The sequence below is a fragment of the Mastigoproctus giganteus genome, chromosome 1 (assembly GCF_048544385.1).
Source record: "Mastigoproctus giganteus isolate SK-2022 chromosome 1, ASM4854438v1, whole genome shotgun sequence".
NCBI classification, from domain to species: domain Eukaryota; kingdom Metazoa; phylum Arthropoda; class Arachnida; order Uropygi; family Thelyphonidae; genus Mastigoproctus; species Mastigoproctus giganteus.
The window spans coordinates 45,037,686-45,062,802 of record NC_143575.1 but is presented as its reverse complement, the minus strand read 5'-3'; the positions used below and the strand labels follow the sequence as shown (position 1 = coordinate 45,062,802).

The 25,117-nt window shown below is 38.3% G+C and overlaps 1 protein-coding gene across 1 annotated transcript in view; it reads left to right on the top strand.

Annotated features, from left to right (window-relative positions):
• The first annotated feature begins 17,617 nt into the window (after positions 1-17,617).
• The window catches only part of Oseg6 (intraflagellar transport protein Oseg6), a 690,115-nt gene continuing 682,615 nt past the window's right edge, over positions 17,618-25,117 (top strand). The window contains exons 1-2 of the mRNA XM_090372456.1: positions 17,618-17,700; positions 20,899-20,990. Coding sequence (XP_090228582.1) covers positions 17,695-17,700; positions 20,899-20,990 — 98 coding nt within the window. The 5' untranslated portion in view covers positions 17,618-17,694. The remainder of the gene's footprint in view (positions 17,701-20,898; positions 20,991-25,117) is intronic.

Below are 25,117 nucleotides of genomic sequence, written 5' to 3'. Positions count from 1 at the left end.
TTGTATTTTTTGTTGGGAATTCATAAACAATAGACATTGCTTCCCACCTATTGTATCTTATTTAATATACCTAGTTTTGGGTATTCTAGCAGCAATCATTATTTGGTACTCTAAGCTCATCATCGAATCTATAGTGCAAACAGTCAGGGGATTTTTCATGTTGATTAGTGTCATGTGGAAAATGTTTCGAATTGTTTGGCGCCTAACAAGTATGGCAGGCCTAACCACCGGGGCAACTATTAGAACAACCACAGGAAGGGTACAAGAATATTTGGAAGAACATATCCCCATGGAGCCGAGACGACTTTTGCAGGCTGCACCCCTGCAAATCATTGTATACCTATCAGCCCTTATACTTATAGTTGGGTCAACATGTACCAATCACCAGATCTTACATGCCAAAATAAAAGAATGTCAAGCAGACTTATCTCAACCTTGTAAAATCACCACTAAAGCCCGTGTGACTTTGTTAAATTTGGAATACAAACAGTGCTTATGGTTCGTTTCTGATGCAGAACAAACTCTTTTCCAATTGCAGTTAACCTTTAAACAAGTGCAGTGTCATTGGCAGACAAAACGAATGTACTACACTTTCCCCACAGAATTACATCTCATAAGTCAAGTGGCATGCCCCCAGAATGCCTTCTGTGCTTGGGGCCAACATTGTGTGGGTGACTACCTTTTTGAGGGTATCACCAAAGAATCCTTGAGTTGGCCAGGAATTACTAACTGCATCGCAGGAGACAGCGGTTCAAACTGTCTCATCATTGATAGTCAGTCCTGTTTACACTATCGAGTATGGTTAGTTCCAGACTTTACAAGGGTGTACGAAGTCCGCAAAATTGAAGGAGTTTCTTGTCGTTACATAGTTGAAGTTCAGACACGTGCTAATGAGACCATTGAAACTATTTCTCTAAAGAATTTTGCAATTACACGAAATAATATTGAGATTCAAGTCTTGGGAACCTTTGATCAGCCCACCGATATCCTTGAACATCATGTGATTTTGAGGGTAGGTGATAATAGTGAGGCTTATTTAGACCAAGCAGCTTTAGTGTCCAGACCAAAATACGGAGAAATCGGTGATGTACAAGCAAATTACAGTGTTTCAAAACAGTTCATTTTTGATGACCGGATGATTCAATGTCAGTTTTATGAAGAGAAGATAAGATGTCAAAAAAGTGAATCTTACTTGGAACAAATGGTGGCAAACAAAATCAATAAACTTCCAAAAATTCAAGTTTTTCACCAGTTAGAAATCGAGCCCTCAGGTCGGCTCACATCAACAATGATACAATCAGTCCCATTGACCCTGGATCTGTCATTTTTTGAGTTTGATTTTTATCTGGAAACACATACAGTGTGCCCCAAATTTGTGGAAGACATTACTAGACCAATTGGATGTTTTACATGTGACACACTAGCTACTCTTACTTTTCAAGCATTTTCGACATGCCTAGCTGGAACTGTCTCAGTAAACTTCCAAAACATATTAGTGGCCACAAGATCAGTTAAATTAACTCAAGAAACAACCACTTATACTATCCAGTTCAAGACAGATACTAAATGTCACAAAGAAAATTTGTGTTTAATTGCTCGAACTATCACAGCCTGTAAAGATATAGAGTTTTGTTTGGAAGACCCAACGCTACAAATAAGTCACCCTAACTTTTCACAAGTATCCTATATATCTAGTTTTGCACCAGGGCAATCACCTTGGTCAGTATGGTTTCATCAATTAGTTGGTGGAGGATTTACCTCCTGGATCAAAATACCAATTTTGCTCTTATCTATAGCCTTGTTGAGTATATTTGTGGTTTCTTCATGTTTGGCATGCTTTCGCAAATAAACCAAATGATCCATTTTTCTTGAAGACGAGTGAAAGGGAAGCAAAACAGTGATAATTATGACAGAGAGTGAGAATAAGAAGAATAAATGGGAAGTATAACTGAGAAGCGTAATTGCTATAAGATCTTCTGCCCTCCCTCTCTCTCTCTCTCTCCATGGACTTATGCATAAAAGGAGAAAGAAACAAGAGTAAATGAAGCAAATCTTTTGAGTGAAAGAGAAGAGGAAGAGTGGATGATGGGATTTGTACCCTACTTACTGTAAGTATTTTATTGTTCTCAGCCACTTCAATCGGGAAGAATATCAGGAGGGTATTGTTCGCCCTATGGTCCTTCCTGGGTGTATACAGTCGATGGCTGTACAAAAGCGTAACACGTGCTGTCACTACATCGGAGGTTACCCGGCAAGTGCCCTCTGGGGCTGAACTAATTCTTACCCCAGAAAGATTTTCTAAAAGACGACGGGTGTGCGGGGCATTCCGCACCCAGCACATAAACAGGATGCCAGCTATGAGACGCCCTCCTTCCCAGCAGTACCAGGTTCCTTTCAACCAGTGGATGGTAATAGATTTCCTGTCCTCGGACGAGATAGAGGCTACACTCTTCGCGGAGGAAATCGCCTGCATCACCTGGGACAACCAGTTTATTACTTCTTCCCTAAAACCAGGGGCCCTCACCTCACCACATTTTGGATCTTGGTTGTCGCACATAACGAGAGAATACCACACGATCCTTACCATGGGGGAAGCGAAGGCACAGCGCCTTGAAGAGCTCCTTCCCTTTAGAACCGTTGTCAATATTAGGATTCTCACTACTTTTAAGAAGGGATCACTGCCAACGGTGAGGGACCATTCCGTTAGATGTCCATGGAATCACCCCACCGAGCGCTGTGCCGTGTACACGGCTGATTTATACACTCAGTGGCTCGAGGGTAAGGGGTTGATTAAGGCGAGACTGTCTCCTCCCATAACGGAATGGTGGGAGTAATAAAATTTACAGCCCAGGGTGTCAGGAAATTACTATGTAAGAAATATTAGAGCTAAAAAAAAAAAAAAAAAAAAAAAAATTTTAGCATTATGTAATCATTAAAACCCACTTATAATTATATGTAAATGTAACCTACAGCGTATTTACACCATTAATTAACCAGATATATATTATCCTATTAACTAAAATTATCACTATATATACTTTGTATGATAAATATTTTTTTTAACTTCATTGTTATAATAAGATAAGACAATGTAAACGTCTAAATCATTGTAATCCCACAAATATGTAATTTTGAGTATAAATAGATTCCTAAATTTTACTATTGTAAGTTACTCTGGGCATTTATAGTAGTAAATCTTTATGTATTTTGAAGAGTAACTAGTTCATTTTATGTGTAACCAAAATGTTTATCAACGTGAGTGTATAATAACCACGTGTGTTTAAGGTATAAGCTGACTATATAATAACGGTCAGGAACAAAATTCATATCCAATGCTAAATATATATATGTATATCTATACAAATCATTGAATAATATTGTATGTATAACGTATTACTTGGTATTGAAGCATGTTTAATGCTAAAGGTATATGATACTTTGTAAATGTCTTTAAAGCCAAGAGCAGATACTAATTGTTGTTTATCTCTGTTTCATATCATGTTACATTGGAGAGAAGAGTTTGACGGAGCAGCTACATGCAGCCAGTCCTAGAAGAGAAAATTACCTTAGTGCCCTTTGGACCGTCAGTCTAGTGTTTCTCCAGGAGCTCAAAGCATGGTTTCCCCAAGATTGACAGTCATCAATGAGAGAACACTTTTACAACGTAGTCAATAAAGAACAGTGCGCGATACAAGAGACATTTTTATGTTTTATACAACCTATAGACATTTGTTATTTCATAAACAGAACATTACAGAACATATTAGTGTTTTTGTATCAGTGATCTTGCAGAAAGAAATCTGTGACGACCAAGGTAGGTTGAAGAGACAAAAGAAGGGAGGAACTGTTCTGTTCAAAGTAGCAAGATAACTTTATTGTCCAGAGGAACCCAAAAGGCTCTTGGAAAATTGTTATGTTATTATCTTTCGATATTGTATTATATATATTAGATTAGGGTAGTTCAATTTGTTAGAGGAGACAGGTTGGTTCTTTCCCCCCATCCAAAAAGCTCCATGCAAACGTTTTTTTTTCATTAGAAAAGCATCTCAAACCCTAAAATTTTGAGCAAGAGGTCAATTCTTTCCCCCCTGCTCGAAAATTTTCGTCGTAGACGGGAGGTGTATTAAAATGTGAACATTTTTATATCGTAAAATATTCTCATAAATAGCCACACATTACTTTTGCCAGTCACTATATGTGTAGAGTAATAAGGCCGTGTTGAAAGTTGTTTTGTCCGATTCTATTCTTAGGAAAGCAGTAATCGAATTTCCATCTCACTCCCATAGTTCGGTCAATCCACTACATGAAGCCGACATTCGATAGGATCAGCTAAGTAGTGCTGCGCTTGCATTACTCAGATATACAATGGCAAAATCTGTGGGGGCTAGTGAGTAAATCGGAATGAGGAAGGTATTCTTGAGAGAAATTCGAACTGATTACTGCGAATTGACTCTTGTTGAAAAATGATGGACAGAGGTAAATAGACTTTGAGTGAAGAGAATACCTTGGTATAACCCGGAAGTATCATCGTATATCAATTAATAATTTACTCCTTTCTCACGGTAGATTTCTCAAATTAAACGTGTCTAATTACTAGGACAGGTGATCCTAGATTTGCTTTTCCCCACAGGAATAAGCTCCTAACCAATCAAGAAAGGGGCCATCCAAAGGGGAAAGGGGTGTATATATTGGGACTATGGGAAAACCGAGGATCTTTTGGTGGGATGAAGATGGAAACAGAGTTAAAAACGTCCATGATGAGATATAGCGAAGAAGAAGTCGTACCTGGCAAGTCGGTAGGAAAGTATTTGGGTAAGTTCGTCCTTTAGTTTAGCGACCGGTTATCTGGAATTACTGAACGACCACAGCTACTATTATATTCCCCGCCTAATATCACATACTAGCCTCTCTCCTCCCAGCTAAATTCACATATGTATTTTCTATATTAAGGCCAGAATGTGTCATCTATTATACCAACTACTGGATACTGCGTTTCCAGTAACGGTAAACATAACTATATGTCAATCTTACACATTCACCTATAAATTCGAATAGCTGGATGCTCTTCTACTTATTGTATATTAACAACGATTGTTTACCGAAACTACATGAAGAATGTCGACAGAATGGCAGAAAGGTGCCATGTTACTACTATCCATTAACTAGAAAATGTAAAGCTATCCTGAGTAAAGCTAACACTTACAACATAATATAATTCTAATTCCCTGTTTTACTTATTAATTCTTTTACTGTAAATAAATACACAAGTCCATGTATGTATAATAAACTATACCTTGTTTGTTGATCTATCTTTCTTCAGGACTATTCCGAAATACACACTTTTTGATAGCGTATATATATATTCAAATAGACTATCATTAAAGGCGGGCTCAAAGGCCAATACACAAAGGGCCTTAGAGTTAATCATCACAACGCAATTCTCGTTGCTGCATTCTTGCCCAACGTCCATCTGGGTGAGTTTTAGAGCACAGAATCTTGTCCTAATTTAACGCTAGACGCTCATATAAAATCCTAGTCTTTCTGGTTTCTCATTTTAGTGCTGGAAACCTGCCTGGGAGTCTTGATATCCGTATTAAACGCTGCCCAGCAGGCGCCCTACATTATTACAGAAAAGACTTCGGAACATTTTTTAGATGCAGAGGGAGCAATATTTGTAAAGTGCTTGTGCCAAGAGAGATTAGAAGTCAGAGTAATCCCCAAAAGAGATTTATCATTTTTCCCAGAAATCGGAGTGTCACCAAAAATAAGCATAGGAGCAGAAGAATCCTGTTTGCGAGATATAAGACAAGACTGAGTTTTAGAACGATTGAAATCAACTAAGTTATCTTTGACCCCACTGGAGAATTACCTGGAGATCGGCATTTAAGGAATTGGTAGCTGATATTCGAGAATTTGAAGCTAATTGGGCAGGACAACGTTTTTCAAAATGGAAAGTGGAATGCAATGTGCTATCATCGGCAAAACTATGGATAGGAATAGGATTTCCAGTCAATGGGAGAAGGAACACCTTTTTCCATTGACTGGAAGAAGGTAATCCTTCTTCCTGTAGAACAAGCCTTTTTTGGTAAGTGCACACCTTTGTTCCCCTCACCAATCTCGTTGCCCTTCTCTCTCTCTCTAGTGGATAATTTTCTTTGCAGATGATATGATTCTCCTTGCAAAAGGAAACACAAGAGTGGTTGTAGAGCAAAGGTCAAATGCCACCCTCATGTAACTGCAGCTGTGCGCACAAATGCCCCCCTCATGCAACTGCAGCAGGGGACACAAATGCACACACTGGATATCACTGTAAAAAACAATCTATACTTTTAAAATGCAAGCTAAGGATACCCCTTCAAATTAAAATTAACGGAATAACCATAAAGATGATATCAAATGTGGATTGTCAAACACAACCGCTTCCTAGGGGTTGTTTAATATACAAGAGGAAAAGAGTGGGGAAAAACTGAACCTTGGAGAACACCAGCATTAGTGGAAAAGTTAGAAGACAGAGAGCCATCTACCATAACTCTCAGTGAGCGATTAGAGAGAAAACTGGATAACTAATTAGAAAAAAACAGTTGGCAAACCATAAAATGGAAGCTTGTTTAGAATATCTTTATGCAAACGCGATCGAAAGCCTTTGAGATGTCACGAGTAATTGCTTGTGTTTCACCGAACTTTTCCATTGAATTTCTCCATAAATGGGTAACATAAGCCAGAATACCACCAGTGGGTCAACACTGACGGAATCCATACTGGCGATCGTTGATATGACGGACGGTTTCAAGGTTGTTTAAGCGTTGGCGGTTAATTGATTTCTCCATTACTTTAGAAAGAATAGAAGTAATTGTAATGGGACCATAATTGTATGGGAGGGTTTTGTCATCCTTTTTAGGAACTGGCTGGATATGAGCAAATTTCCAAGCAGACGGAAGAACACCTTCGGAATAAGAAAGTGAAAAATGCAGGCAAAGGACAGGAGTAAGTTCAGAAGCATAGGTTTTGAGAACAAGTTGAGAAATACCGTCAGGACCTGAAGCTTTCTTAGCATCAAGATTCGTCAAAATCTTTCTGACATCCTTTTGACTGAAGACCACAGAAGACATTGAATGGGCATGTTGGGAATGGTGAGAGGTGTTTTACCAATATCATTATTACATGAGTTAGAAGAAAAATGTAACGCTATGCTTTATCCTTGGTTGAAGTGAAAACAGAACCATCTGGTTTTGACAGAGGAGGGAGCAGAAATGGGCAAAAGTTGGGGCCAATAGCTTTGGCAAGAGACAAGAATGCGCTGCTTCCATTAGGGCAAGAAGCAAATTTTCTACTCTTAGCCTGTTCAAAATCTTGATTGGACTGATTAATGACTGCTTTACAATTGTTACGAGCTTTGGTGTAGACAGAAAATGAAACTGAAGATTTGGAAACACGCCAATTACGATATGGAACATTCTTCTCTTGGACAGCTTTAGCACATTTATTTGAAACCCACCGTTTAGATAAAGGACGAGATTTTAATTTGGAATAAAGGATTCTATTCCTACAAGAATAATTTCACTGACACGATCAGAGCAAACATTGCTATCAGAAGTTTTTAAACAGTAGTGCGAGCAAGGAAAAGAAGAAAGGGAAATCTCGCAGGTAGTAGTCCAGTGGTCAGGAGCGAGAGTGCACAGCACGCGTTCCTTGAGTGGACCGGGGTTCAAGCCCGTGACTACTAAATACGATAAATATTTGTATTGACGATTTATTGTAAACTCTACTGACTTGGTTGTCGTGCCGGAGTATAAACAGAAAATTTATTTATTTAGTAGTAGTGGCACATGATGCAAGAAAGCAAGTGTAGGAGCTTATGCAGCATCAGCCAAAAAAAAAAAATAATAAATAAAAAAAATAATCACACCATTCCCTCCAAATGCCTGTCCAGTTCCTCCTTAAATTTATTTAACCTATCAACTTCCAGAACGCCAGATGGAAGTTTGTTCCAGCAATTAACCACCCGCTGGCTAAAGGCAAATTTCCGCACATCTATTCTACATCAGTCCTTTCTTAATTTGAACTTATGTCCCCGTAGGTTGGTAATCTGAACAAGTGGAAGGATCCCATCAGAATTCAGCGTGCTCAACCCATTCAAGGCCTTATAGACCTCAATCAGATCACCGCGCAGGTGCCTAGTCTCCAGCCACTGCAATTTGCAGAACTTAAGCCTCTCTTGGTAAGAGAATCCCTTCATTCCCCTCACCAATCGTGTTGCTCTTCTCTGTACACGCTCAAGCAAATCTACATCCTTCCTAAAATGAGGCCTCCAGACCTGTAAGCAGTTCTCAAGGCGTGGCCTGACCATTGCCTTATACAGAGGGACAATCACCTCCTTTTCCCTGCTAGCAAAATTCCTATATATCATTGACAAAACCCCATGACCCGCCCTAGCAGCCTGTCTGCACTGCTCAGAAAACTTCATATCTGACTGCACAATTACTCCCAGGTCTTTTTCATTTTCTACCACCTTAAGTGTAGTACCACACAGTTGGTACGTTTCTCTGGGGTTACTTCTACCCATATGCAGTACTTTGCATTTGTCAAGGTTGAACTTCAGTTGCCACTTCTTAGCCCATCTGCCCAAATTATCTAGATCCTGTTGCAGTAGCACACTGCCATTACTGTCATTAACAACCCTGCCAACCTTTGTGTCATCTGCAAACTTCGACATTAAGCCTGATATACCTTCATCAATATCATTGATAAATACACAAAACAACAGTGGACCCAACACCGAACCCTGTGGGACTCCACTAATAACATTAGTCCACGAAGAGCAGCACCCATTGATTACCACCCTCTGTCTTCTCCCACTTAACCATCCTTTTATCCATTGTAGCAACTTACCCTTAATACCATTCTGCTCCAATTTGTACAGTAGTCTTCCATGCGCAACAGTGTCAAAAGCTTTCCTGAAATCCAAGTATATGATATCAAAATTATTTTTTGCATCCAGTTCCTTTGTGACCACATCATAATAACCAATCAAATTTGTCAGACAAGACTTTCCCTTAACAAACCCATGCTGTGTTTGAATTATTGCTGCAGTCTTGTCTAGATGATCCTGCAATGCATCTTTAACCAGCGACTCCATTATTTTACCCGGAACAGAAGTTAAACTAACTGGTCTGTAATTACTCGTGTCACCCTTCGATCCACCTTTGTGAATTGGGGACACATTTGCACATCTCCAGTCCGTGGGAACCTCCCCTGAGTCCAAGGATGGTCTCATAATTATGGCTAAGTGTTTGCTTAGTTGCTTTGCCTCCTCCTTTAAAATAACTGGATAGATCCCATCCACCGCAGGTGCCTTTCTTATGTTTAACTTCAACAATTTCTCCTCCACTTTGCTCTCAGTTATTAGCATTAGCATTAGCATTAGTAGAGGCATTTGATGCAAGAAAGCAAGCTTATGCAGCATCAGCCAAAAAAAAAAAAAAAAAAAAAGTAACATAAATAAATAAAAATAACCACTTCCACTTCACCCCTCTGTTCGTTGGAAATACCTGTCCAGCTGAGCCTTAAACTTATTTAGGCTATCAACTTCCACGACAAGGGATGGAAGTCTGTTCCACCCACAAGTCTGTTCCACCCACAGATGGAAGTCTGTTCCACCCGCTGGCTAAAGGCAAATTTCCGCACATCTATCCTACATCTGTCTTTCCTCAATTTGAATTTATGCCCTCTCAGGTGATTTTTCTGAGCTAGAGGAAGAATCCCATCAGCATTGAGCATGCTCAAACCATTCAAGGCTTTGTACACCTCTATCAGATCACCCCGCTGGTGCCTAGTTTCCAGACACTGTAATTTGCAAAACTTAAGCCTTTCTTCGTAAGAGAACCCCTTTGTCCCGTTCACCAATCTAGTTGCCCTTCTCTGTACTCGTTCCAGCAGCTCTACATCCTTCCTGAAATGAGGCCTCCAGGCCTGTATACAGTACTCTAGGTGTGGCCTGACCATTGCCTTATACAAGGGATTAATCACCTCCTTATCCCTGCTAGAAAAATTCCTATATATCATTGACAATACACCATGAGCTACTCTTGCAGCTCGTCTGCACTGCTCAGAGAACTTCATATCTGCCTGCACCACCACCCCCAGGTCCCTTTCATTCTCTACCACTGTCAGTGTAGTACCACAGAGTTGATACGTTGCTCTGGGGTTGCTGTTTCCCATATGTAGTACTTTACATTTGTCAATGTTAAACTTCATTTGCCACCTCGAAGCCCATCTGCTCAACCTTTCCAAATCCTGTTGCAGCAGCATAGTGTCAGCAGTGTCCTTGACAACCCTGCCAACCTTCGTATCGTCTGCAAACTTGGACATTAAGCCTGACATACCATCATCAATATCATTTATAAATACAGAAAACAATAAAGGCCCCAATACTGAACCCTGAGGGACTCCATTAATAACATTAGTCCACGATGAGCAGTGTCCATTGATTACCACTCTCTGTCTTCTCCCCCTCAACCACCCCTTTATCCATAGCAGCAACTTGCCTCCAATGCCACACTGCTCCAATTTGTGCAGCAGTCTTCCATGTGCAACAGTATCAAAAGCCTTTCTAAGATCCAAGTATATAATATCAAAGTTATTCCCTGCATCCAGTTCTTTTGTGACTGCATCATAGTATCCAATCAAATTGGTCAGGCAAGACTTCCCCTTAACAAAACCATGCTGTGTCCTAGCTATAACTGAAGTCTTGTCTAGATGATCCTGCAGTGCTTCTTTCACCAGTGCCTCCATTAATTTTCCGGGAACAGAAGTTAAACCACAGGTCTATAATTACTTGTGTCAGCCTTTGATCCCCCTTTGTGAATTGGGGTCACATTTGCACATCTCCAGTCAATGGGTACCTCCCCTGAGTCCAAGGAAGCTCTCATAATTATGGCTAAGGGTTTGCTTACCTCCTTTGCTGCCTCCTTTAATATAACTGGATAGATCCCATCCACCCCAGGTGCCTTTCTTGTGTTTATCTTCAACAATTTCTCCTCCACTTTGCTCTCAGTTATTACAAGATTCTCTAGCTTACTGCTAGAGTTGAATACACCTCTGGCATTCCCCTCGCTGAATAACTCCTCATGTGTGAATGTCGATGCAAAATATTCATTTAGTTTGTTAGCTACCCGAGCAGGGTCATCAACAGTTGACCCATCGATCTCAAGTGGACCAATCTGATTCATCCCCTTCCTTCTAGAGTTTACATAAGTAAAGAACTCTTTGCTGTTTTTCTTCGCATCCCTTGCCAAGGATCTCTCGTAATCTGCCTTCGCCCGCCTAACCTCCTTTGTAACTTGGTTACAGATCAACTTGTATCTATCATAGGCGTCCGTGTCACGTGTTAATTTGTATGTATCCCATGCATTTTTCTTCTCTGCCATATGCCTCATTAGTTCATCTGACAACCATTTAGGCCTAAACCTTGAACAATATTTCTTAGTTGGTATGTAAAGCCTAGTAGCTTCCACGATAAGTTCTTTGAATGCTTCCCATTTTGAATTTGCTGTTGGCAATATCATCAGTTGATCCCACTGTATAGAATTTAAATACTGTCTCAGTCCATTGTAGTCGCCTTTAAGAAAGCAATACCCCTTCCCTTTACCCCTAATGGTAGTTACCTCTTTGAGTAACTCCCACTTCAGCACACTGTGATCACTGCCACCAAGTGGTTCATTTATCTGCAGATTCTTAATGCATGAAGAATCACTACTGATAATCAAATCAAGAGTATTACTCCCTCTAGTTGCCTCCCGAACATGCTGATGTAGAAAACAATCATCCAATAAATCCACAAAAGCCTTGCTACTGTGTGAGTGACCAGCCCCCAAATTCCAGTCAATATCTGGGAAATTAAAATCCCCCATTATAAGACTCTCTGATTTACTGGCCCACTCTATTTCTCCGAACAGTTCCTTATTATACTCATCAGAGTCATTAGGCCTATAGCACACTCCTACTCTCAATTTTGATCTCCCAATGCTTATGTCACACCAAACTGACTCGACACTGCACTGTCCAGCGATGTCGACTGGCTTCACTTCCTTGGATTTTATGTGTTTTTTAACTAATAGCATAACCCCTCCTCCCTTCCTATCCTGTCTATCCTTTCTGTAGACATTGTACTCCCCAAATTCCAGTTCTGCATTTCTTATATCTGTGTGACACCACGTCTCTGAAATCCCCACAATATCTGCCTTTGATGTTTTGAGCAATACCTCAAATTCATCAAATTTATTTACTAAACTCCTAGCATTGGTGTACACACAAGTATACATGCACCTGTTCTTTTTCTTAGCTACCCTAACACAACCCATGTGTTTACTTGTACCCCAATGATTCCCAGCAGTCTCTGAAATATCCTGCTTCTTATTTTCCAGGCTGCGGCTCATTCCAATAGAAGCAGTGCAAGAATCACTTTCACCTCTGCCAGTGGCTACTGTTAATCTATTAGTCCTTGTATCCCCCCAATCTAGCAGTTTTCCGACCCACCTAACATTGCCTCGATAGCATCAGCATCGAGGCAATAAATCATTACAAAATCATTAAGCACACTGCTACAATTTGATAACCTTCTTCCATTTTCAAATAGTAATAATTCCTCACGTGTGTATGTAGATGCAAAATACTCATTCAGTTTGTTTGCTATCTGAGCAGGATCATCAACAGTCGAACCATCGATGTCAAGTGGACCAATCATATTCATCCCCTTCCTTTTAGAGTTTATATAAGTAAAGAAATCCTTGCTGTTTTTCTTAGCATCTTTTGCCAAAGATTTCTCGTAATCCGCCTTCGCCTGCCCAACCTCCTTTGTGACCTGATTACAGACTAGCTTATATCTGCCACAGGCTTCTGCGTCACCTGATAATTTATATGCATCCCATGCATTTTTCTTCTCTGTCACGAGTCTCATTAGTTCATTTGATAACCATTTAGGCCTAAACCTTGAACGATATTTCTTAATCGGTATATAAAGTCTAGTAGTTTCCACGATTAATTCTTTGAATGCTTCCCACTTAGAATTTACTGTTTGTAACATCGTCAGTTGATCCCACCGTACAGAATTTAAAAACTGTCTAAGAGCACTGTACTCCCCTTTACGGAAGCAAAAACCCTTTCCTTTACCCCCGACGGTAGTTACCTCTTTGAGTAAATCCCACTTCAGCACACTGTGATCACTGCCACCTAGTGGTTCCTTTATCTGCAAATTCTTAATACACGAATGATCACTGCTGATAACCAGATCAAGAGTGTTACTTTCTCTGGTTGCCTCTCGAACATGCTGCTGCAGAAAACAATCATCCAATAAATCCACAAAAGTCTGACTAGTGTGTGAGTGACCAACCCACAAGTTCTAGTCAATATCTGGGAAGTTAAAATCCCCCATTATAAGACATTCTGATTTACTGGCCCACTCTATTTCTCTGTACAATTGTTCATTGTACTCATTCAAATCATTAGGCCTATAACACACTCCTACTCTTATTTTTCCTTTCGCAGTGCTTATTTCACACCAAACTGACTCAACAGAGCACTGTTCATCTATATTAACTGGGTGCACTTCCTTTGATGTTATGTTTTTCTTAATTAACAGCATAACACCCCCTCCCTTTCTGTCCTGGCTATCCTTTCTGTACACATTGTACTCCCCAAAAATCCAGTTCTGCATTCCTTATATCTTTGTGACACCACGTCTCTGCTATCCCAACAATATCCGCCTTTGATGTCTTGACCAACACTTCAAATTCATCAAATGTATTTACTATACTTCTAGCATTGGTATACTTGCAAGCATACATGCTCCTATGAATATTCCTTGTTACCCTAACACATCCCATATACCCAACTAATCCATGATGACTGCCATCCGTCCCTGAAACCCCCAACACCCCTCGCTCCAGGTCGCTTCTTATTCTAATAGAAGTTGTGCAAGAATCACCTTCACCTCTGTCTGCGGTTACTGTTAAACTATTAGTCTTTGTATCCCCCCAAACTAGCAGTTTTCCGACCGACCTAACATTGCCTCGATAGCATCAGCAAATATTCTTGCACCCTTTCTATTTAAGTGTATCCCATCCCTGTAGAAGCAATCTCTCCTGTTAACAAGTACAGTCCAGGCTGAAAAAAATTCTACCCCTTGAGCCTTGCACAATCTTTCCAGGGCCGAATTGATCGACAAGGCTCTCATCGTGTACTCCCTCCTATCGTGTCTGGGCAGAATTGCAGACACTTTCAAATTCAACCCTGGGAACATGCTTTGTAAAAAGGATAGGTGGAACAGGACCAGGGTATGTCTGCCAGGGGCAAAGGTTGATGACGTTGTAGAGCGGATATCGTCTTTCAAGGGCACAAAAGGTGATATAGTTGTACACGTTGGCACTAATGATATTAAGAGTAGGAGACCGGCGGAATTACTCAACAAGTACAGGTCACTGTTGAAAAAAAGCCGTGAAATAGGGTTGAATTTGAATTCCTGTGGGACCAGCGCATTCTGCCTTAGGGGTTGCCGCTGTGTTGCGTGATGACCAAGTGCAAGCTCTGGCGTTGATGTGGGCAGCTGAGAGCCTGATGGGCCCCTCAATTTAGATCTTTCGAGGGCATCCACCCTGTCCTTCAAACTCTCATATAGGCCCACAACAACGCTGAGTTGTCGCCTGATTTCCTTACGCTCCTTACATCGCGCACACACAAAGACATCCCCCATGGCAATATCATGTTCCGTTCCAGAGAGTTCGGCAAACATTTCACAAGCTGCACATTTTTTTAGGCTGTGATGGATGGAGAATTGCCCCCCTCAGTTCTACCCCGAGTCACAGCACTCCTGCCACTTTGTGCCCGTTGCTTTGCTGCTCTAGTCTGGGGCATGGTAGTTTAAATTAATAAAATCAATAAATTAAATATCAATAGTATTTGAATAGAAACTATTAAATAGAAACAGTGAAGCGTATTACTATATAATTATGCGTTAGAGCTACCTAGCTACCTCAATTAAAAAATTTGAATTCCCTACCACTATATCCAAAAACAATGGTTACAAAAATGGAACGAAATAACGGTTTTACCTATCGTAAGTAAAATCCACAAAAACTCTTTATCTAAATTAAAAATAAAAAATAACCAGCGTAACTATAACTATATGACTACGTATTAAGTACAATATAAAATACCAATCATGTAAATTAAAGGCAAACACTTATCGTTTTTGCGGAGCCTGTAACTGACAGCTGTAACTTTTAAAAAGATTCAGCGCCCTCTCTCTTTAGGTCATCCCATTTTGCATTCTTGTAATGCCAAATAATAGGAGGTTGCGAATAGTCATGAGATAAAGGCTCCATTGGAGAAGAGACAACCCCCAAGTTGTGATCTGAGGTACCTAAAGGACCACTTACTTCGACCGTGTACTTAGAAGGGTTGTTTGTGAGAAAAAAGATCAAACGTGTTGGCTGTATGGTTAGGATTGTTCGGTATTCTTTTAGGTAATTTACAATCTGTGCAAGTTAATTAGAAATTGCAAAAACCTCAGCATCTTGACCAGCTGAGTCGGTGTGACTAGAAAACTGAAGCCAGCAGGTGTTGTGAACGCTAAAATCACCAAGGAAAATTCACTCACTGTTAGGAAAGCTGCACTGGAGAAAGTCAAGTTGCAAAGAGAGGAAGTATAAGAGCTCCCAATGATTAGTGGAGTTAGGAGAACGGTAAAGACAGCAGATAAATTTGACACAATGAGGTAGAGAGATTTTAAGCCAGAGAAGATCAAAGAGAGGAGATTCCAAATTACCAATTCTCTGACAGGGAATATCGGAACGGACATATACACAAGTACAACCTTTGAGGCGAAAGGAATCATACAGCGAATAATTTGGGCAACTGAGATGAGCAGTATTTGAATCAACCGATAACTGATGTTCTGTCAGAAAAAGTACATGGGGTTTGGCAGGCTGCAAGTGGAAATGGACATCGTTGAGATTAGAATTGAGACCTCGTATATTTGTGAAATAAACTAGGAAGTGTTTGTGAGGTTTAGATCTTTTCTCAGATAAGCTTACCCTATTAGTTAGACAATTCATGGTGTATTCAATAGTATGAAAAAGTGGGGGGGGGGCATTCTGTATGAATTAATGAAATTTTTGGATAAGGCGTACACATGGTAAGAATATACCCAGATCGTTGACATAACGTGTCCTTTACAATGCCTCCCGCATACACACTACTTGGACTCCCTTCAGTCGTCATCTGGCAGAGTAGAAGTAGCAAGATTATACACTTATGCACTAGCTCAGTGGTTTTCAACCTTTTCTTAATAACGGCACCCCTAAGTAATTTATTTTATTTTGCGGCACCACTACTAAATTTTCTGCTTGTTAGATCCGATTCTCTCTCTCTGTATATATATAAAATATCAAAATTTTTTTATAAAATATAAAAAAAATTATATAAAATATAAAAAATATACATGTTATATCAGTTATTACAATAATATAGTTATATACATTTCTAATTCTTATACAATTATAATTATATAAGTTACATTTCATAATACAAATTATATATATACAAATACAGTATATAAACATTTTATTCTTTATATAGAGGTATGAAGTAAACATCAGTTATAGATCACCACAAAATTAAAAAGATACTGTACACCATTTTATAATGAAATAAACATATCAATTTAAAAAAATAATAAGTTTAAGTAACTTAAACCCAAATTACGTGGCACCCCCTGAATGTTGTTTTTTGCGGCATCCTAAGGTGCCACGGAACCCCGGTTGAAAACCACTGCACTAGCTGATCCGGAAGCCTCCTAAAGAGTTACCAATAGGTTCAGTCCGGTGAACTAACTAGCGTCGGGCCTGCGAATACCATTTTAGAGCTGTACCCTCAAAATGTAAGGAAGATTGGATCTCGCTATAATGTTCATCCTAACCTCAAAAGTCATCAGTCATACTGCATGATGGAAGAGATGGGGAAGAGTTGATCAGAACTTAGCTCTGGAGAGTTAACATGGGTTCCACCACTTTAAGAATCCAATAAGCAAAGTGGTGGTATTGCACCGATTGATGAGAGTCATCTACTACCTAGTATTTCCTGGTAACACAGAGGGAGGGGGCATTCTTCCATGTGGTGTGGGCGCCACACCTCGATCCCTGCTTACGTTTGGTTCATAACTGGGTGGTCACCCGCAGTGTGCTTGTGCACGGAGGTTATACCCAGGATTACTAACACTTCCACCATCGTGAAGGTGCAAGCAGAGGATTTGGCTGTCACAGACTGTTCAGACTTCATTGAAATTGTGTGTACTCGACTTGAGTGTCACCCGAATATCAGTTCCATCAGCGTATTAGACTCCCAGGTAGCCAGTACAGTCTGGCCTATCTGAGAGAATGTTTGTGACATCCACAAGGACCAAGTTATGTTTTCATGCAATAATACGTTTAATTGCTGTATGAATTTTCTTTATTAGTAAGTTATATATTTTTAAAAGTTCTATAATTGAAACTTTCCCTTGAGTATCACAGCCATCAATTCTAAAATGCACGTTGCTGATTTTCGTCCAGCAGGGGGCTTGTGGTGCATATTTTCGGTCGGATGTTTATTTTCAAATTGTTTATCATTTAAGAGGTGCACTACATTTTTTTGAAGTGTTCAATGAAGGTGAAGTATTCCATTCGACGCGAACAATTTGTTAAATATAGGACACCCTCCATGTTCCAATTTAATTGTTTCTCTAAAATTGCACGGTAAAAGATAGGGCTATATTTTTTTGAGATATACGAGGATCCCTCCTATATTACATGAAAATATAGATCCTAATCAGTACAGTACTGAAAAGAAGTACAAACGTGAAAGGTAGAGTAAATCCGTGATCAGCTTAACATTAGTGGAAAATGATGCAAAAAGGCAAGCTTATACAGCAAAAAAAAAAAAAAAAAAAAATTTCACCTATCCACTCTCTCCAAAAGTTTGTCCAGTTATTGCTTGAATTTTAAGCTGTCGACTTCATAGACAGATGGAAGTTTATCCCAGCAATCAACGAATCACTGGCTAAAGGCAAATTTCTGCAACTCTCTTCCCTCAGTTTGAATTTATGCTTTCTCAAGTGCATAATATATGCAAGAGTAAAAATCCCATCAGCATTGAGCTTTCCGAAACCATTCAAATACTTTTACACCTCAATCAGATTACCCTGCAGGTGCCTATCTCCAGATACTGCAATTTGTAGAACAAGCCTTTTTTTGGTAAGAGCACTCCTTTGTTTCCCTCACCACTCTTGTTGCCCTTCTCTCTCTAGTGGATGATTTTCTTTGCAGATGATTTGATTCTCTTTGTAAAAGGAAACACAAGAATGCTTGTAGAGGAAAGATCAAATGCCACCCTCATGCAACTGCAGGAGTGGGCACAAATGCACACATTCAGGATATCACTGGAAAAAACAATCTATACTTTTGAAAGGAAAGCTAAGGAGACCCCTCCACCTCAGATTAAAATTAACGGAATAACCATAAAGATGATATCAGAACTAAAATAATGTGGATTGTCAAAAATGCTTCCTAGGGGTTGTTTTTAACTCAGAATTAACTTTTTAACCCAATTTGGCATACTTAGGAAAAAAAAGTGATAAACTATGCAGGCATGATTGGGAGCTCAAAAGAAAGACCCTGGCAAGCATATACCGAGTGATGTTCTTGTCTATTAACACCTATGGAGCCATCATTTGGCTTACCTGCATGCCCATAGACAGAAACAGGAACAAAAAACAGGTTATAGAAGTGTTCTCTGAGACTGTTCAGAGAACACTTCTATCACCTGGGCATGTTGCCCTGTGAGCACACTATCTTGAACACTTGAGCACTGCGTGTGATGGCCGGCTGGTGCTCTCCCATTTTATTTGGAAATTGCCAAAAGAGGCTTATATTATAAACTCAGGAAGGCATGTGCACAGAATTTCTGGGGATAGCCCTTGACAGCCTATAACATGAAGGCTGAGAGAAAGAAGATAGCCACAAAGCTCCATGAGCAATGGCAATCAAATTGGGAGCAAGAAACTAGAGGTGCTGTTACCAAAAGGTTTCTGCCACAGGTGGCAATGGTTAGTCCAAAGGCACCAAAGTGGTATGCCTCTGATTTTTTTACAACCTTCATATTGACAGGTTATGGCTCCCTAAATGCAAAACTAACTTCCTTAGGGATGGCTGATGACCCAAATTGTACTTGTAGTGAGAGTGGACTGGGCACACATTCTCTTTGAATGTACAATCTGTGAAATCCAGCGAACACAGTTAATAGCTGAGTTTTAGAGCACATTGTAAAAAATGTGAAGGTTTTTAAGCCTGGACACCAAAAGTTTTGCATTCTCTGCCAAAAAGTTAACTAGGTATACCAAGTTTCAGAGCACTACCTCTCAATGTTGTGCAACAGTAACACTTAAAACTTTGAAAATTTTTTGTGAATTGCTCTGTGTAACACAAGTGACCTCCACAAAAAAGGTACTGGTGCCTCAAGCATATTATATTTTGCACTTAATTTTTGCACAGCTTCTTTGGAAAGTTGTTTAAACGTCTACACCAAGTTTCAACAAAATTGGCCACTTGACATCGAATCATCCTATTATTAGAGCATTATGAACATTTCCCATCGATAACCAGTGTATTGAAGTCAGTGAACCATCTTTGTCTCTGAAATGTGCCTTTAAATCCTTGTGAAACCATTCTGCATGGACATCTGTTTTTTGAAGCATGATAAGAAAGTCTCATTTTCACATACATCTGATTGTGAATTTCCCATTCATTTTCATGTCCAATATCCAAATGAAGATCAGCACATTATGATAGACATGGTTGCCCATTCATAAAGGGCAGCTCCTTTCACCATGTCATGTCTGTGTCTTAGCATGCGACCTCTCCTCTCTTAAGAATTGAGTGAAGATTGATACTCCACTTCTGCAACTGCTTTGTGTACACATTCAGACTTCTTACTAGTTTTCATTGTTGGCTTGAAGTCAAAATTGCCTATGGGATCTGCTGCTGTCTTTGCCAATACTACTCTGTATGGACAGGCATCCTCTGAATGCAGCATCTGAATTGCAGGGTTGCATGCTGTAGAGTTGGCCTTAGATCACACACAAACCTACCACTATAAGAGGTATATTATATACATTGATTATGCATTGCAGGCTATATTCACTATAACTCATTCATGGAGAATGAGTTATGGTGATGTCTTTCATTTATATCACTTTCTTCAATTTTTATTTACCTATTTGAAAAAAAAAAACCATGCCTTGCATCTGGATTTCATCACATATATTCAGAGAAACTATTATCCATTACTTGTTCAACTGTCATCATGGTGCTTATAATATCTTGATTTACAATGCCAGTTATTTAATTTGTGCAAATGCATCATTCACTTACTTTTGTATTTAAACATTAATTCATTAAATTTTGGTTAATATCATAAACTTGATTCCTAGTTGATACTTTTCAAATGATATATGATTTATCTTTTTTAGTAGCAAAACTAGAGGCCAATATTGTAATAGACACTTTATGGTTCTTTATTTGAATCATATATGAAATAACCATGGAAAAAGTAAATTTACATATGTGTGCTCCTCAGAAGGCCATGTACAGAAAATGTAAAATTATATTTATATTCCTGAACAGGTTAAAACATGCAGCAATATTAAGGCCGTCCCTTGAACAACTTTTTTTGGTGAGAAGGGGTGCAGTCGGTGCGCCCCAAAAGTTTTTTTTTTTTAAATACTGTTTGTCAGTATATTTTAATATTGCCTTTTGCTTATTTAATTGTTATAGTTACTGTTAAGAGAATATATTTTTTATTTTTGCATAGCGGGTATTTACAATATCCTCAAGAACTCATGGACCTGGTCCAATCATCTTTACTTGGCAGAGAACCAGTGGTAATTACTTTGTTACAACTGGGTATGTATTTTCATTACTTTTTGTTTCTTTTTATATATTTTAGGTAATTATAAAAATACATTTTTATGCATTTTCTATAAATTGTGTGATATCTTAAAACTTTGATTAAATTGTGTGATATCTTAAAACTTTGATATGGGTATCCCTTGCCATTGTAGCCCTTCTTGATTACAGATTTGCTTATTTACTGTTTCCTTTTTGCTCCCAAGTTTTTCTAATTGTGGTGTTGCATATTTGCAGTTTCCATTATACTCCCCACTTTTATCATTCACAAATTGGGTGCCATTCATTTTCATTCATTCATGGAGAATGCAGTGAGTTGTTATGTAGTAAATTATTTGATAGGTTTTTTTTTTTTTATCAAAACCCCAAACACGAAAGGTATCAAAACCTAGAGTACTTAGTACCGTGCATGGGTTGAAGGAGACGTATGGGGCAAGGGGATGCCGGAAACTTTGCTCTAGAGACTAAACATGGGTTTCACCACTTCAAGCCTCCAATAAGCAAAGTGGTGGTATTTCACCGGTTGATGAAAGTCATCTGCCACCTTATAACTTTGGAGTTAAAAACAGTTAAACATCAGTACAATTCTGTTGTTACTGATATTTTAATTAAATACTGTAATTACTTTTATTATATTGTACTTTGTGTAAAATTGAAAAAAATATACTGAATATATAGAGAAATACTTTGCATGCATATAAAATTATTTTTAAAACATGAATTTAAAAATATTGCAAAAAATTTATACTGCACTGACATTAAATCAGTGTCATGCAAACTTTTTTTTTGTTGCCTGGCTTTATCAGTAGATCCCTTTTGGTTTCTTGCTTTATTTGTAGATCCCTTTTGGTTTCTTGTTTTATCCATTTCTTTTGGTTTCTGGCTTTTCTAGTGGACTCCACAATAAAATATTATTTAGTGTTATTGTTCTCAGTAATGTATTGTGATCAACAGATAAATTAAAAACAAAATTAAACTATCAACCTGTGTGTCTGTATGCAGATCTTGATACGTAGTTACTTATACCTTGCCTTCCAGAAATGCTAGAGAAAAGCCAGATGGTGATGTATTATGCCAACTAGGCTACCACATTGTGGCATCCTAGTTGCCATTATTCGTTGTCTGCCTGCCACTTGTTTGGAGAGGTCTAAGTTGGATTCCTGTCGACTACTGTAGGAATTTTTGTAGTCCTTTTTGTTTGAGGCTGTAATTAGCCAATCTCAGGCAGAGGGTGTAGGATTCCCTCCATGAATTATTCTGGGATTTTCAGCCTGTACAAAACGAAAATTTTTCCCATGAACATGCACATGCACTTCTACAGACATAATACACTTAAAAGCACATTCTCGGGGCTGTTATTATCTATATATTATATATATAACTTGTTTGTGGTACACATAATGACTAGAAAGTGTACCTTCTTGCAGACCACCACAGGCATCCAGTGTTCATAGTTTGCATGCCAGTGCATTACACAAAAAGAATTAATAACTGCTTATTAATAAATTATGTATACCTGTGTAAATGCAAAGAAAATAGCAATGGCTCTGTTTAGTCTTATGTGCATAATTGTTCTGTGAAGCCTAAATGTTTTCAAATTTCAAAAATAATCTTCTGCATAAACATCATTAAAATTCACTTGCCTAAAACTCATCCTGCTTTTTATTATTGGAAGGACTGATTTGTTTAGATACAGTATTCCTTGACCTTTAGTGAGTTCAGTTTTCATTTTTTGTTATTAAAATTTCATTAAAGTGGTTCTTTAGTCATATCTTGGAAAGAGTAGATTCTGATCCTTCCATAACTATTTAGGATTATGGAAAGGCTAGTATTCTGACAACCACAGCAGGCAGTCCAGCATCACCATGATGAACTGCAGGAAGAAACTCTGGCCAGTATGTCTTGGTAATGTTTCAGGGATTTTTCCAAAAGTACAGGAGCAGTGGCAGTGTAAGATTCTTGAGCTTATTGGAAATGGTGTGGGAGAATGATTCAGAAATGTACAAGGAGAGGAATGAAAGAGTTGTTGGTGGTATAACTAGAGAAACTATGGTTAGGCTGGCAAATGTAGAGTATGAGAAATCACTGTTTATGAGGATAAAGAAGGGACAGAAGTCATACATATTTTTAAAAAAACAAGTTGGGACAATGTATGCAGTGTGTTCAGTTTCTTAAAATTGAATTGTTTTATTTTTCTGTTATTAATAAAAGTGAAAAGAAAATGACTGATCGTCTTGTTACCAGTTGATTAACTAATATATAAAAGTAATTATTTTTACCTCACTGCACATAACTCAACCTAATATTCACTCAATGTTTTGTAATACTTTGTAAAACAACACATGAAATGTAATATATATTTCACACTCTGTAATAAATTAAATAATAGCAACTATAACAATTATAACAATTGAAATATAACACATTTCATGTTTCTGCTGTGATTAATATGATAAGCAAATAGTAATAATTCATGATGTACGAATAAATAAATATTGGCTTATTTATACATGAATAAATTTATAAGATATCAACTCAGTGTGTTCCATCAACCAATGTATGTTGATGGAAGAAGACGTGTTTGTCTCCTGCTAATAAAGTCAATGCAGACTTGCATTTAAAAATTCAAATTTTTAAATGAGCCAGATGAAAATGTTACCGCGAAGGAGATAACGGTAAAAGAATTAGATGAAATCTTTCGTATCGCATAGAACTTCAAACAAAAGGTTTGATGTTCTCTACGATATTTATTTCGCCAGGGCCCAGAGAAGATTGTTGTCGGCTTTCGGAAATTGATTGATGAAAAGAGAAAGTCAACACTGTTCAAATATTTCCGCAACAGTAATTTCTTCATTGTGTATTTTATGTCAGAGGCTCCCAAAGTTTCTCGGTTCACGGCACCTTTAATGTCTCAGTAATTTTTTCAAGGTGCACTAGACCAAAAGAAATACCTAACAGTTTTGTTTAGTAGTTAGGTCCAAACAACTTAATAAGAAATGCTGAAACCGTGAACTACCTCGAGCTAGTAGTTCGCGCAGTGTCCGACAGATGTCGAGTATCGCTGTGTTTCCCTTGAAAATTTAAAATATTCCTCGGTGCACAGTTTAAGAACCGCTGTTTTATGCAATAAACATTTAATTCCATAATTATTTTCATTATCTTTTACATTATATACATTTAAAAAGTTATTTAAAAGGTATTTTTAAAATTCTTTATGGACATTCCAGAAGGTCAAGGACCAATTATAATTTTTCCTATTGGTTATTATATTCGATTAACGCGTTTCCGTTTTGCGCGATGCGCTTGCGGGTTGGTTGGGTTTAATGCTAAGGCTATAATGCGCGATGCGTTTGCGGGAAGAATTAATCACGTTAATCGAGGCCTGCCTGTATATATTTTTTTCTTTTTGCTTCTCATGATGAAAGTAGAGCATCTAAAGGAGCTGAAATGCTTTAATTTGGTATGTAGAAGAATTGCTTATAGTAACTTAAACTTTCTTCATTTTTGAACATGTTAAATTAATTGATGCAAAATCATCAAGGAAATCATGTAATTGTAATTTAGAATTTCTGTGAAACCCTTTACTTCTTCTTTGTAACTTTTTTCCATAAACATAACAATTAAAATCAAGATGCATTCAGTGAAAATTACATTGTTTATACACAAAATTGTATAGTGCAAGATAGTGAAAGTCCCACTAAATTTCTGACTGATTTTTCAATCTAGTTGCATTTCATGTTTCTCTCAAATGTTCAATGAAGAGTATTCTGATCCACTCAAATGGAAATCAAGCTGAGTTGGAATGGCGCTCAAGCCAAGTCTACTTTTCCGAATATGAAATGATTCTCAATGGAATATTATGGAGCTCAACAAATCTCTACCTGACAGCCAAATCACAGTGATATCATTTGGCACGAGAAGGATCTGATAGCGAATAAATCTTTCTATTGGGAATTCTTGTAGTTCTGTTCTCCGTGCATAACTGTTAATAACCGCAGAGACTGTTGTTGTTATGAGACTAAATCTCTACCCCAATAATGGAGCTTAAGGAAGTTGACAGTTAATGCACGGAACTGGTAACATTAGACCTTCCTTTGTATACCTATTAATTTTAATTATGTTAT